This window comes from Eschrichtius robustus, chromosome 5 (assembly GCF_028021215.1).
Source record: "Eschrichtius robustus isolate mEscRob2 chromosome 5, mEscRob2.pri, whole genome shotgun sequence".
NCBI lineage: Eukaryota > Metazoa > Chordata > Mammalia > Artiodactyla > Eschrichtiidae > Eschrichtius > Eschrichtius robustus.
In genome coordinates, this window is record NC_090828.1 from 66,234,008 (window position 1) to 66,248,781 (window position 14,774).

Genomic DNA, 14,774 nt, shown 5'->3' on the forward strand with positions numbered 1-14,774 from the left:
AAAGAAAACGACATTACTCTCCTTACAAGGGACGTGATTACATGAACAGTGTAATTGAATTTGTAGTAACCAGATGCCCCATAATAGGGTTTCCCAGACTTTGGAAATGACTCACTGTGTGTGTGACCTCTTGGTGCAACAGGCAATAGCAATGGCAGCAGCTGAATATACAAGCATTGAGAGAAGCCGGATAATGGGCCTCTCCGAGAGTTCTTCCGAAACATCCAAACTGAGCTCTAAAAGTGCTAAAGAAAGAAGAAACAGAAGAAAGAAAAAGAGTCAAAAGAAACTCTCCATTGGGGAAGAAAAGGGAGATGGTGAGAAATTGTCCAAATCGGAATCCGAGGAGAGCATCAGGAGAAAAAGTTTCCACCTTGGTGTTGAAGGTCATAGGCGAGCACGTGAAAAGAGATTGTCTACCCCTAACCAGGTACCACTGACACCATCACATGCATATCACCAGAGGTGGCATCATAGAGCAAAGTGTTCTATCTGAGGGAAGGGACCTCAGGAGAGGAGTGAGTTGTTGTTGTAGCCACTGACTACAGAACAAGACCCACATCTTGTCAACGCCATGGACTGGCTTCACCTCAGTCCTACCTTTCTCAACCTTCATGTACCCTCAGTCCCCCATGATTGTTTACTCTCACCTACATGCCCAATATTTTCATTCCTTTATTACTTGGTACACATGGTTTCCTCTAAGTGGGATGATTTTCTTCCTTGTTTTCCTCCTGGCATAGGACCACCCATTCTTTACCCATTAGCTCAGGTGCCACCCATCCACAAAGATTCCTCTGTCCTCGCCACTCTTCCCAATCTGCCCTTCAGTTACCCACTCAGAATTCCTATCCTTTTTATCTACGTCATCATTTAAAAATTCTATCTTCTACTACTTAAGTCTGTAAAACCCCTCCAGATATATACAAAAATAAAAGTCCCTGCCTTCAAAGATTTCATAATCTGGTTGGGGAGACAGAACTTGAATACATGTGATATCAATAAAAAGAAATATGACAAGAGCAGTCCAAGCTAGTTTTAAGGTAACGACCTTGTCATACCCATTTTCCATTATTCACTATGCCTACCACCTTGTCCTGTACATAGCAAGCACTAATGTTTATTCAATTAGATACTTCCGAAGAATATGCAGTTTGGTTTATACACATGTTTTATCTTGGACATGAGTCATATAAATGGGACTTTTTTCCCCTCTTTTGTACTGGGCAGCTTCTTTTCCAAGTTCTAATATTTTATGACTTTGTAAACCCACTAGTATTAAAAGGTCTTTTTAAAAAATATATTTATTTATTTATTTGGTTGTGCTGGGTCTTAGTTGTGGCTCGCCAGCTCTGTAGTTGTGGCATGCAAACTCTTAGTTGCGGCATGCATGTGGGATCTAGTTCCCTGACCAGGGATCGAACCCATGTCCCCTGCATTGAAAGGAGGATTCTTAACCACGGGACCACCAGGGAAGTCCCAAAAGGTCTTTCTTAACACACCTTAACCAAGCCCTCAACAGGCAGGGTAGAGTTGCAAGCAGTGGAACGCAAAGATACATACAGCATGGTCTTGGGCCTCAAGAAAGTTTCAATGCTTATGGAATGTATGGGTTGATATATGAAAAGCTCAAAAATGGGCATCAATACCAAATTCTTTCTTTAAGTGATATGTTCTTTATAGCAGCGTGAATGGTACAGAATGAATGGAGAGATCACTCTAGGCCAGAACTATAGAGAGCGGTACAGCAACAAATAATGTACCTGGTCCTGAAAGGATGAACTTTTCCAGTCTTTTCATTCCTTATTTGGAAGAATTTGTCTTTTTGCTGAATTTCTTTGTTTTTAAATATGTTTCATTTAAACCTGTACAGAGCCTCCTGCCCTCAGGCCAGTGGTCTCAGTGGAAGTTATGGGAAATGAACTTCTGTTTTTGGGTGCTTCAGCAGATACGTGTCCTCTCTTATTTTTTCTGCAGTCACCACTCAGCATTCATGGCTCCTTGTTTTCTGCAAGGCGAAGCAGCAGAACAAGTCTTTTTAGTTTCAAAGGTCGAGGAAAAGATATTGGATCTGAGACTGAATTTGCTGACGATGAGCATAGCATCTTCGGGGACAACGAGAGCAGAAGGGGCTCACTGTTCGTGCCCCACAGACCTCGGGAGCGGCGCAGCAGTAATATCAGCCAAGCCAGTAGGTCCCCCCCCGTGCTGCCGGTGAACAGGAAGATGCACAGCACCGTGGACTGCAATGGTGTGGTCTCCTTGGTAGATGGACCCTCAGCCCTCATGTTCCCCAATGGACAGCTTCTGCCAGAGGTGATAATAGATAAGGCAACTTCTGAGGACAGTGTAAGTACGTTTTAAATAGCTCAGGCATGGCTTGGCCCTTACTCTTGCATCCATCAATCTCTCTGCTGGAGGGGCCTTCTCTCTGGTCCTGTGAATGCCTCTGCATCTTGCAATACTTTTTATGTTAGAAACACACCTTTAACTGATTAACGTACTCCTAATACTATTGTTGTAGGTATCTAATTCCAAGATATTTAAAACCCCATTTTTGAAAAAAGATACTTATCTACTGATACTATACTTGATTATGAATCATCCCCTTAGAAAAGAATTTATAGAAGATCTATATATCAGCACAAAATGCATTGATAATGCTGATCTTATTAGTTGATAATAGGTCCCATGTCTCTAAGGAAATTTGGATTATTTGTCACCTACTGCTATTTTTTTCAAGTCACTACTTAATATATACCTTATTGCAAGGATCTTATTTGAGTTGTTAATAATTACTAATAGTAATAATAATAGCAGACACATTAGTATTTACAACAGCCCTATGAGGTGGTATATTATTAATCCCTGTTTTACAAATAGGGAAACTGAGGCACAGGGAAATAAAGCACGTTGTGCAAGGTCACTCAGCTAATAAGTGGTAGTCCTAAAGTTCAAACAGAGACCCTCTATTTCAAAGCTTGTGCTTTTAACCACCATACTTTCTCTCCGATGTGTGGTAGGCTTCTTGGAAATAATTTAGAATAACTGTGCTTTTTCCCATACATAAATGAAACTTACTGTTTTCATTAAAAAACAACAAAACTCTTTTATCTGGAATCTATGAATAAAAACATAATATCCAAAACACATACAGAAATGCAAACATATATATATAAAGACAAAAACAAAACACCTTTCCAAAACAACAATTTCAAGAGTTTAGGAGTCATTGAGTGGTTTGAGAAAAGGGTGTGATTAGGCTTGAAAGTCTTTCCGGTTTATGGAGTATCTAGGTTACCTCTTAAGGCCACTGACTATGTTACACTGCATTACTCAGTATCAGCAAGGCTTTGACTTTGAACTTGGGCTACCGATTCATAAATTCATAGTTGCAGACAATGTAGTATTTCAAGTGAGAATAAAGTTCCATCAAAGCCATGGCCACACACATATTTTCGTTTGGTTTGAAAGAATGCATGTGCTTTTAGGTCACCTGTGACCTCTGTGCTTGCACGATACAGCTTCAGCCCTCTGTCAAGGTATTTTTCCTTATCAAACGAGCATGTTAAATTTCCATAGAATCAGATCTTTGTTGTGTTTTGCTTTTCAACAATGTGTATTACCTGTAAAAGATTATATAATGTGTATCAGATTTGGAGATTATTTCCTATTTTTAAATGGAATGTTTTATTTAATACTTTATTTTTACCCACAGAAAAATCAGTAGCACTCTAAATCCTGAAACTAAAACTACAAAACTTGAGTAATTAGTGGAAACTTTAAGATTCAATAGAAATGCAAAACATAATAGTGTGGAATAATGTACAGTTTAGATGAAAAAATTGCATGAGAAATAATATAAACTTGACACCTGAGACATGTCTACATGGAGAACAAATTATTTAATCAACACAGCTGATTGTTTGACTTGGGGAAAAAGAAATCTCTGCTTCTGGAAAGTCAGTAAATTAGAGAGTATATCAGGGAAAACATGGTTATAGAAAGATTTCTATATAAAGCCACCTGCAGATACGTGTGTGTGTCTTTGCACATACACATATATGCATACATACACACACACACATATTTTTGCCTGTTTGTCAATGTTTTAATATATACACAAATATAAACTGTACAACTTTACAACTCTAGATCTGTATATCTATATATATGTAGAATGGTGTGTGTGTTTGTGTGTATACACACGTACATACATACCACACACAACTAGATAGATAGATGATAAATGTAGACTTGTATAGTTGTTTATATGTATATATATGTGTGTGAGCGTGTGTGTGTGTGTATTGTTGGCCTGCCCTGAACTGGCATAGTGTTTTAACTTTGAATTAGTTGCTAAGATTTAGAAATAAGACATCTTCACATAAAAATGGGTATACCTGGTAAGACTGAGCTCATATTCCTGCTGCATAGCAGCAATCCTTTAGAGCTGGAGAGTGGTCACCTCTTTTAGATGGAGCTTATATTCTCCATTTTTCTACAGTTTCCATCAGTCTTAATTGTCCTTTTCCAACTGAGTCATTTTTCCTCATAGCCTCAGAGCAGCTCATGAGATCTTCCTTGGCAGTGAGAAACAATCATTACAGTTGCCTCTGTTATTGCTGTACCCTAACAAAGAATAATTACAAAAATTTAATTTAACCTAGAAATCTAGGTTCTACCCCTTTACGCACATGCCACTTGACAATTGTTTAGCTGTTTACACATAGGATTCTTACATAGTAAAACTATCTGAATAAATTGGAAACTCTGAAAGATAGATAATGATAGTGAATTTAACAATGAAAGCAGCTCATTTTATCTTTTATTTCCTAAGTATTAATTCATTTAATACTCATAGAAAGATTATAAGGCAAGTGCTATGATTATCCCCATTTTACCAGTGATGAAATGGAGACAGAGAGGTTAAGTAACTCTCCTATGATACACAGCCTGTAAGTAGCAGAGCCATGATTCAAATCAACAATCTAGACTCTACTTTTAATTACTCACTACAACTATGTGAGCAAGATTTTATTTTCTACCTACAATTTATTAGAATTCCATTCTTAAAACTGTAATTAATCATCTTTTTTTTTCAGGGTACAAACAATCAAATACACAAGAAAAGACGTTCCAGTTCTTACCTCCTTTCTGAGGATATGTTGAATGATCCCAATCTCAGACAAAGGGCAATGAGTAGGGCAAGCATATTAACAAACACTGTAGAAGGTACGGAATAATATTCTCTTTACCATACAGATTTTTAACAAAATTCAGGTAAGTCCTAGTCAGCCTTAAATAGATATAGCAAGTTCTTAGAAGGAATTCAAAGAATATAAAATGGTTATAAACAATGGTAAGGCTAACCAATGGACGCTAAAGGAATTGTCTTTATGTGCTTAAAAAGTGGATAAAGTTATTTGTGATTAAAGACAGGCTTTGGGCGATATGCCTTTCAAAGATAGATAACTTTATGGTACTAAATGAAGAAAGGGAGGTTAACCCAGGCCTGTGTGGTTCTCTCACTATGTATTCTTCGAAACTTTACCTAGTCTCTTGGAATTGATCATCTTTCTAAAATGTGAGAAAATAATACAAACTTCCAGGTGTTTATAAATTGCTGCACCTCTGAGCACCTTCTATAAAATTGTGAAATGGTAAATATGTGACATGACATCTGTTAAGATGGTGATCCAAAGGAATTAGAGAAAGCAGTTCAGAGAATATGATGGGAATAGTAGTGGTCGGTCAAAGGGTGGCAATTTAAAAAATGTGTTGGCTCCCACCTTCTCTCCCCACAATGTGCCCCAGGTCTTACCTTGTCCACGGGCTACCACCTCGTCCCCCCACATACCCATGATGGGCCCAGACAAAGTTTTCACCTACCTCCTAAATTTATGATGAGAACTAAATGGGCTAATGGTGTTTAGTGCCTATTGCATGAGTCACTCTATAAATTATTTTCAGTCTCTTGGTTCTGGGATTGTTTTCACCTGTGAACTAGCAAGAGCTTTTCCTGGATAGAGTAGAAGTGTGTTATTGTTGTAATGGGTTAAGGACACAGGGGAAAGTATGTATACTGGTATACATACATTTATCTTAAAAATATACATATCTCCATTAAGAAAACATCAATTCTCTTGTTTACTGTCATATGTTAAGTATATGTTTCTCTCAGAGATATCCATATCTGCTCTCATTCATTAATTTCACTGCCTTCTCCTTATGGTTGATCTAGTAAATGAATGTGTGATATAAGATTTTTATGGAACATGCTATGCTTTCATAGAAACAGTACTGTTAAATTTGCAAAGTCTAAACAGAAGACGTGTTTCAGTGTTAAAGTATACTGCTGATTTGTATCTGGTGAGGAATAAAAAGTATACAATATGCAGATGATTGACTTGGTGTTCTCTGTTGTTTTTTCTCCCAGAACTCGAGGAGTCCAGGCAAAAATGTCCACCTTGGTGGTACAGATTTGCACACACATTCTTGATCTGGAATTGCTCTCCATATTGGATAAAATTCAAAAAACTTATCTATTTTATTGTAATGGATCCTTTTGTAGATCTTGCTATTACCATTTGCATAGTTTTAAACACACTCTTCATGGCTATGGAACATCACCCAATGACTGATGAATTCAAGAACGTGCTCACTGTGGGAAATTTGGTAAGTCTCTTAATGTGGGTTATGTTCCCAGAGCTGCTCTCTTTGTTTGTCATGACTGTCGTTTCTTTTTTTGAAGTCAGATGGATGTTTAGCTAGGTAATTAGGCATCTCCAGAACTCACAGTATGAATCATTGTACAGAGTCAAGTTTCTGGTGATAGTTACTATTTTTAAATAATTTTGCAGTAATATTGAGGCCTATAAATAACAATACTATTTCCATAACGAGTCACATCTTGGGAGATGATAGTGTGTTCTGTTTTTCTGCTGGCATGTCTCTTAGCAGCACCACTTTGAAAATTTGATACTTCCTTACCCATTTTATAATTACACTGCAGCTTCCTTATGAGTACATACCCTACATGTTTTCAGAAAAGCTATGGATACTTTGTTTTGACATAATAGGTAAAGAATCTAGACCTTTGGAGGTCCAAAGTCCTGAGTTTGAATCCTGGTTTTGCCTCTTACTGGTTTTATGACCTTGGGAAAATGTTTTAATATCTGTAATCTTTAATTTTCTCATTTATGTAATTATAATACTTTATAAAATAGTAATAATAATTCTTTAATATAATGATAATAATATTTTATATATCATATTATTGAGAGGAATAAACACTTTCTACTTATCAGCCTGGCATATAGTAAGTACTCAACAAATCAAACCTATTGTCATCACCATCATCATCATCATCACCATCATCATCATCATCACCATCATGCTTTCAATGAATCAGCAGAAACAAGCCTTAAGAACAAGAATATTTGGAAACCAGAATGATTAAACTGGACACAGAAGACATAAGGGCAGACTAGAAGGATTCTAGTAGGAAAGTTGATGCTCTTTAATGTGCAGTGTTGATCACTCTCAAGTTAATTAATGCCTTATGGCAAATAGAAAGTGCTAGTTTCCAACAATCTGCATGAATCAGGCAGAAGTACTATTTCACAACCAAAGGGTCCCAACTTATGACTCTTCATAAATCATGAAAAACTCTGGATGTCTTTGCAAATGTCTGTATAAGATAATTTTACTTTTGCCGTGGTCCCAAACCAATTGATCTTTGAAGTCAAAGAGTGTTTCTGAGTTGATCATCTCTCCAAAATTTCTTATGAATATTCCCAGTCAGGATGTTTAAAACTCATGTGCTCTAAGTTAGCATTCTTCTTTCTTTCTATTCCTCACTGGAAAAAGGCAGGACTATTTAATCTAGTTTCTAATTGTTGGTAGAGGTCCAGATGATGAAAATCAGTACCTTCTCACTGACTTGACTGCATCACTGTGAATCCAAAAAAGACTCACCATGTTTCTTGTCTATAACTACAATCCCAAGTCTGGGTGCTCCCTGCTAGTCTTCTTGATGCTGCATTATTTTAAAAATGACTCGCACAGTTATAGAGCTAACTATTTCCCTTTGAACCTTCTTTGCTCAGTTTTTTTGAATCAAATTGTACCCGAATGATTCATAAGTCTTTCACTGTTGCCTTTTTAAATGAGTCCTTTGATGCCATGTCATGAATTAATGATGTTTTGTGATGCACTTTTGTGTCAAAGCTTTGGATGTCTTACTTTAGCTGCTACTGTATCAATTAAATACTTTTTCCTTTTCTACTGATAAATCTTTAAAGAGTGAGTCAACTTGTTCCTTATTACCCTAAGAGTAGTCAGACCAGAAAAAAAGACTGGTTCAAAATTTTTGTATCAGTCTGTTTCCTTTATATTATCTTCTAGGATAACTGGTTGACCCACAAAACTTGTTTTGCAAAGATTGCCTGTGTTAGTTTTCAAAGGTTTAATTTATCTGAAATTTTAGTATGCTTTTCTATGATGCTGTCTAAAGGTGATGAGAGCTGATACACCTGAGTTAGAGCTTCATAACCCTTCGATGCTTGTATTAGAGCTATAGGACTAGTGATACTTAGTTTGTAGGATTGAATGAAATAATATGTTTATAAAGTATCTAGCACATTGTCTGAAACACAGTAAATGCTAAACATGTCATTATTATCATTAGCTTGATTCCATACCTTCTAATAATACTAGAAAAATATTATATTTTTCATGTAGGTCTTTACTGGCATCTTTGCAGCTGAAATGGTTTTAAAACTAATTGCCATGGATCCATATGAGTACTTCCAAGTAGGATGGAATATTTTTGACAGTCTTATTGTGACTTTAAGCTTAGTGGAGCTTTTTCTAGCAGATGTGGAAGGATTGTCAGTTCTACGATCATTCAGACTGGTAAATATAGACCAACCTTACCATTATATTCTATATATAAAGGGGGTGTTTCTTTGGTTTTGCATTATTATTATTTAAAACTTTTGGAGGTTTGAATCAAAAGACAAGATTAGGTCTCAGTATCTAGTAAAATAAAGCCCATTCAGTAACAAATGCACTTAGAGCTCAAAATCACACAGATATCTTAATTTTAGGATCTTGAAGACATATTCAGTTGTATGCTAGGATAATGGTAGCGCGATGATTTATATCGCAATATGCTTATGGTTTATAGAATTTCAACCATTATAATATGTTCATTACTTTGTGGATTTGATAATTAAAGATTATACCCTCAAAATTGTTCTCTGATATCAAAAATATTAAAAAGTAAACACTTTCTAATGCTTTTTTCCTCTAACATGTTAGGCTTTCTCCCTATGTCAGCATGAAAAAAATTATGAAAGTATCAGAAAATAGAATTAAGGATAAATTTTCAATTTAAAGGATATAATATCTGATAGAGGTTCTATAACAATCCTGAACTAAAATTACAGTTCCTTCAAAATTTGTGTGGTAATTATATGGTGGCAAGTATAACAAAATAACAGGAATATTGAGAGTAGATGAAAATGAAAAGTAGAAATAATCGATTTTAGCTAGGTAATAATGACAATATTTTAGAACTAAATTTTGGAACAAAATTCAAGATTGGAAACATTGAGAACTTTTTCATAAAAATTAATATTAAGCTTTGTGTTTACTTTTAGCTCCGAGTTTTCAAGTTGGCAAAATCTTGGCCAACACTGAACATGCTGATCAAGATCATTGGTAACTCAGTGGGGGCTCTGGGTAACCTCACCTTGGTGTTGGCCATCATCGTCTTCATTTTTGCCGTGGTCGGCATGCAGCTCTTTGGTAAGAGCTACAAAGAATGTGTCTGTAAGATCAATGAAGACTGCATACTCCCACGCTGGCACATGAATGACTTCTTCCACTCCTTCCTGATTGTGTTCCGAGTGTTGTGTGGAGAGTGGATAGAGACCATGTGGGACTGCATGGAGGTCGCCGGTCAAGCCATGTGCCTTATTGTTTACATGATGGTCATGGTCATTGGAAACCTGGTGGTATGTAATCTGATGTTCATGCATTTAAAATTCTCCATAGAAAATTGTTACATGATGATATGATCAGTTACTTTTATAATTATAGGATTAATTAGATCTAAAACTATTAATTATAATGGAATATTGACTATTTAAATTCAGTGAAGAACAGAAAAGAAAATGAAATATTGTCTACATTTCTGTGCCAGATAAGCTATATTTATATTTTTCACAATATTTATTTTAATGGAAAGTTTTCTATTCTTTCATTTTGATAGTGATGTCATATGAGTTACATCTGTGGTTTTCATGTCTCTTAAGTGTTGATTCAAATGTGAAGCTACACTAGTAAATAGAATATGATTAAATTAACAATAACAAAAATGAAGTTATAATGGAACAAGGCAAATGGAAGGACTAGTCCTGCTCTGTTAAAGTCACATATAAGACTAGCACCTATAACAAGTTATCAGCAAACAATATGGCCCATGGGCCAAATCCCGCACACTGCTTGTTTTTGCATGGCCCTGCAAAACTGAAATGTTTTTTACATTTTTAAGTTGTTAAAAAAATATAAAGAAAAATATTTTTTGGCACATGGAAATTATATGAAATTCAAATTTGAGTTTCCATAAGCAAAATTTATTGAAACACGGACATGCTCATTCATTTACATATTGTCTTCGGCTGTTTTACTCTACACAAACAGGTCTGAGTAGTCTCCATAGAGATTCTTTGTCCTACAAAACCTAAATAATTTATTATCTGGCCCTTTTACAGAAAAAGTTTGCCCACCACTGCTCTATAGCATCTCTTTTACAACTGATCTGCTTCTCCATTAGTGTTTTCCTAGCTTGTACGCCTTCACTGTTTGTTTCCTTCTTTCTTATACGTACCTGTTGGTAGGAATTTTCAAGCTTAGAGGCAGGAGATAATTGGGATAAGATGCTCTTCAATGACTCAATTCAGTTTTCAAAGCCACCATGTTGGTTTGGTTTAGTTGGTCAACCTAGCATCAGACTCTTCATCAGGTATCCCAGGAGGTTGTCTGTGATAACAGCCATATGGTTAGTACCTTCACTTCCCACTGGCTTAAAAATAAGTTGCTCATTTTTTTTGTCCTTGCAGCCCACATGCCAACTTGAAAGTTGCTAACAGAGTAGACTTAAATGTTCTCACCACAAAAAAATAATGGTAATTATGAGACGTGATGGAGGTGTTCCCTAATATATAAGGATATCAAATCAACATGTTGTACACTTTAAACTTACACAGTGTTGTATGGCAATTATCTCTCAATAAAGCTGGAAAAATGAAATCTAATTACAAATTTGAAGGAAAAAAAGAAATCTATTAACATTTGCATTGATTAGGGAGACTAAAGGGTAAAATGAGCCCTTGGCTTCCCATCAACATTCCTATTAAAACATATACATAAACAAACATACATTTCATAGTGAAATATATTTTTCATTGACAATAAAAACCAAAATGAAAATAACCAATTCAGAATTCCTTAATGATTCATCAAATTGTTTTCTATGTTTTTCTCTTTCCCCTCCCTCTCGGATTCTTCTCTTAAACTAGACATATTAACACAGACATTTTTAACTTGTGCTTTTCTACTTACATTTCTGAGAAATTGTTTTAGGTGTGACCAAAATCAGGGGTGAGTCCCTTTTCCTCAGTTTGGTCTAATTTTGATTGTTTAAATATGAGGTAGATGTTTTTGGCCATGAAGAGACTTAAATGAAAGGTTATTTCAATTATCTTTTTGTTTTTTACGTAAAACACTTTTAAAATATGATTTACATATTTTTAGCCCTCTGTAAGAATTCTTTTTTTTTTTTTTCTTTCCACAATGTTCAGTTCACCTGGACCCTTACCTCCAGGAGGAAAAACAGAAATAGTTTGCACACAAACAGAACTTTGCTTCAAGTAGGAGTTGTCTTGACCTGGAGTTGTCCAGGGCCAAAATGATTGGCAGTGAAGCCACCCAATCATAATGCCATTGTCTCATTTGAATTGGGTTCAATGGGCAGGTCTTTTTCTTTGCTTTAAAAGCTTCATTAAGGGACTTTCCTGGCAGTCCAGTGGTTAGGACTCCATGCTTTCACTACAGGGGGCGCGGGTTTGATCCCTGGCCAGGGAACTAAGATCCCGCATGCCACACAGCGCAACCAAAAAAAAAAGCCTCATTAAGTTGCAAGTTGGCAAAATTCTCGGACAGAATATTTTATTACAGGAGCTCTGCAAGTGTTATATGTTCCATTTGTTGTAATAAGTGACATTTATCTCCTGGGAAAAGTGAACACAGATCTTGGCTTAAGTTACCTTCAGCACAGTAGACACTAGTCACAATTTTCTTGTTCTACTTGTTTCTCACAGGTAACAAATATCAAAGGTAATGTTAGAAGAGCTATTTAGACCCATAAAAGGGAATTTGGACAAGGGATTCCTGCTGTAGAAAGGAACTTAGGAATGACATCATGGTAGTGGTGAGGGAGCATTCTCTTTGCTCCTCATGCTAGCCCTTTAAGGGTATGGCTGACCTCTGCTCCCCAGAGTTCACAGAAGCTCAGACATGGAGATACTGATGAGGACTCTAGCTTCTCCTCTACACCTATCATATGTTCTTATCTATGGGTGAAGAAGTTCAGGGCTCTTCATTGCTGGTTTGGATTTTGGCCTGTATTTCAGAAAACTGCACTTATTTTCGTTTTTATTTCCTGTCTCCCTTTTTCTCCACACCCTATCCCCACCCTGACATAGGTCCTCAACCTATTTCTTGCTTTATTATTGAGCTCATTTAGTTCAGACAATCTTACAGCAATTGAAGAAGACACTGATGCAAACAACCTCCAGACTGCAGTGGCTAGAATTAAGAAGGGAATAAATTATGTGAAACAAACCTTACGTGAATTTATTCTAAAAGCATTTTCCACAAAGCCAGAGATTTCCAGAGAGATAAGCCGAAAAGAAGATCTAAATTTTAAGAAGGAAAACTACATCTCTAACCACACACTTGCTGAAATGAGCAAGGATCACAATTTTCACAAAGAAAAAGATAAAACCAGTGGTTTTGGAAACAGCATGGACAAATACTTGGTGGAAGAAAGTGATTGTCAATCATTTATTCATAATCCCAGCCTCACAGTGACAGTGCCAATTGCACCTGGGGAATCTGATTTGGAATTTATGAATACTGAGGAACTTAGCAGTGATTCAGATAGTGAATACAGCAAAGGGGTAAGATTGTTTTATACGCATTTTGTTTCATGTTATTAACTAGTACGAAATGAGTTAAAATTTCAGATTTTTGCTGTCCTAAGTTTATTCTAATATTGCATACTACTGAGTAGTTTGTGTGTATGTGAATTTATACTGTAGCTTCCTGAAGGTTCATATGGTAAGGTTTTACTTACTGGTTCTTCATAACTGATATAATCCATTTAGCGAAATTTGAAAGCACCAGGTATCTTTAAGTCTTCCCTTCCTTTATTCCCTGTTTGTTATCAATCCTAAAGTCATATACCATCTCCTTTCACAGTGTCTGTTGAATCCACAGCTCCTGTTCATTACCTTTGCCTTTGCCCTGTCTACTTCTTGCCGAAACCATTCCACGTGTATTCCCCACTGGTGTCTCTGCCTCCATTTTCCATCTACTCTAATTCACTTGTTTGATTAATTTTACTTAGGTTCAGTCCTAATCACACTTCTCCTTTGAAGTATCCTTGATCCCCAACGTAGATGTGAATTGTGGACCATACATAAAGCCTTCACACCATGGCCCCAGCCAGCTGACCAGCTGTCTCTCCTGGGCTTGCTAGGGCTCCTGCGCCTGAACCAAGCCATTTTTCTTCTGGGCCACATACACTCACAACCTGCATGATTTTGCTTGGGGTTTCCTTCTTCAGTCAAAATCCTAAACATGTACTTCAAGACATAGCCCTCAGCTTCCTCGTGTGTAAAATTATTAGGCCTTACAGCATAGGGTTAGGTGAGGGTTAAATGAATTAACACACGTGGTATGCTTAGAACAGTACTCAGAACTCAAAAGTCGTAGCTGTTGCATCATTCCTAGTTTCTCTTCAGACAGATATGATCTCATTTTGAACCCCACACAATTTTATGCCTTCTCCTAGACTTATTATTTAGCCTTGTATCTTAATTTTTTTGAGAAATTATTGTATGCATCAAATGGTACTGTAAACTTATTGAAAACGGGAAACTTTTATTAAAACTTTTTTTGTATCCTCCTTCCCCACACTTGGTTGCATATATTCAAAGCATTATTGAGCTGTATTTTTATTAATATGGAATATAATAATCATAAGTGAGTTTTATCACAAAGCATTTTTTATGGCATCTCTTTAAAGTTTTAAGATATCACTTTAAAATATTTTTCCTTTCTTTAGGTCATATTTGAAAGTGTTTGACAGGTATTTCCCAAACATCTTCTATCTTCTTAACCTTATATTAAGACCTATCCTCCATGAATTTATAGTGGATTTTGGAACAAAGATACACAGCTCTGTGTGTGTGTATGTGTGTGTGTTTGTGTGCATGCACACCATACGACCAGTACTAGGTGCAGAGTAAATGCTCAGTACTTACTTATTGAATGAATAGATGATTAAATAAATTATGAATATATATATTTTAAGTAGCCAAAAAAATTATTTCCAAGATCACAAAGTAAGGAATAAAATATTTTATTTTAAAAATCTTTACATGGAAGAAGTAATCCAAAATTCAAAAGATGTGGTT

The 14,774-nt window shown here is 36.1% G+C and overlaps 1 protein-coding gene across 1 annotated transcript in view; it reads left to right on the top strand.

Annotated features, from left to right (window-relative positions):
• Positions 1-14,774, top strand: part of SCN9A (sodium voltage-gated channel alpha subunit 9) — a 150,089-nt gene that overhangs the window by 84,239 nt on the left and 51,076 nt on the right. The window contains exons 11-17 of the mRNA XM_068544959.1: positions 143-430; positions 1,978-2,349; positions 5,106-5,235; positions 6,440-6,678; positions 8,746-8,919; positions 9,669-10,025; positions 12,777-13,253. Coding sequence (XP_068401060.1) covers positions 143-430; positions 1,978-2,349; positions 5,106-5,235; positions 6,440-6,678; positions 8,746-8,919; positions 9,669-10,025; positions 12,777-13,253 — 2,037 coding nt within the window. The remainder of the gene's footprint in view (positions 1-142; positions 431-1,977; positions 2,350-5,105; positions 5,236-6,439; positions 6,679-8,745; positions 8,920-9,668; positions 10,026-12,776; positions 13,254-14,774) is intronic.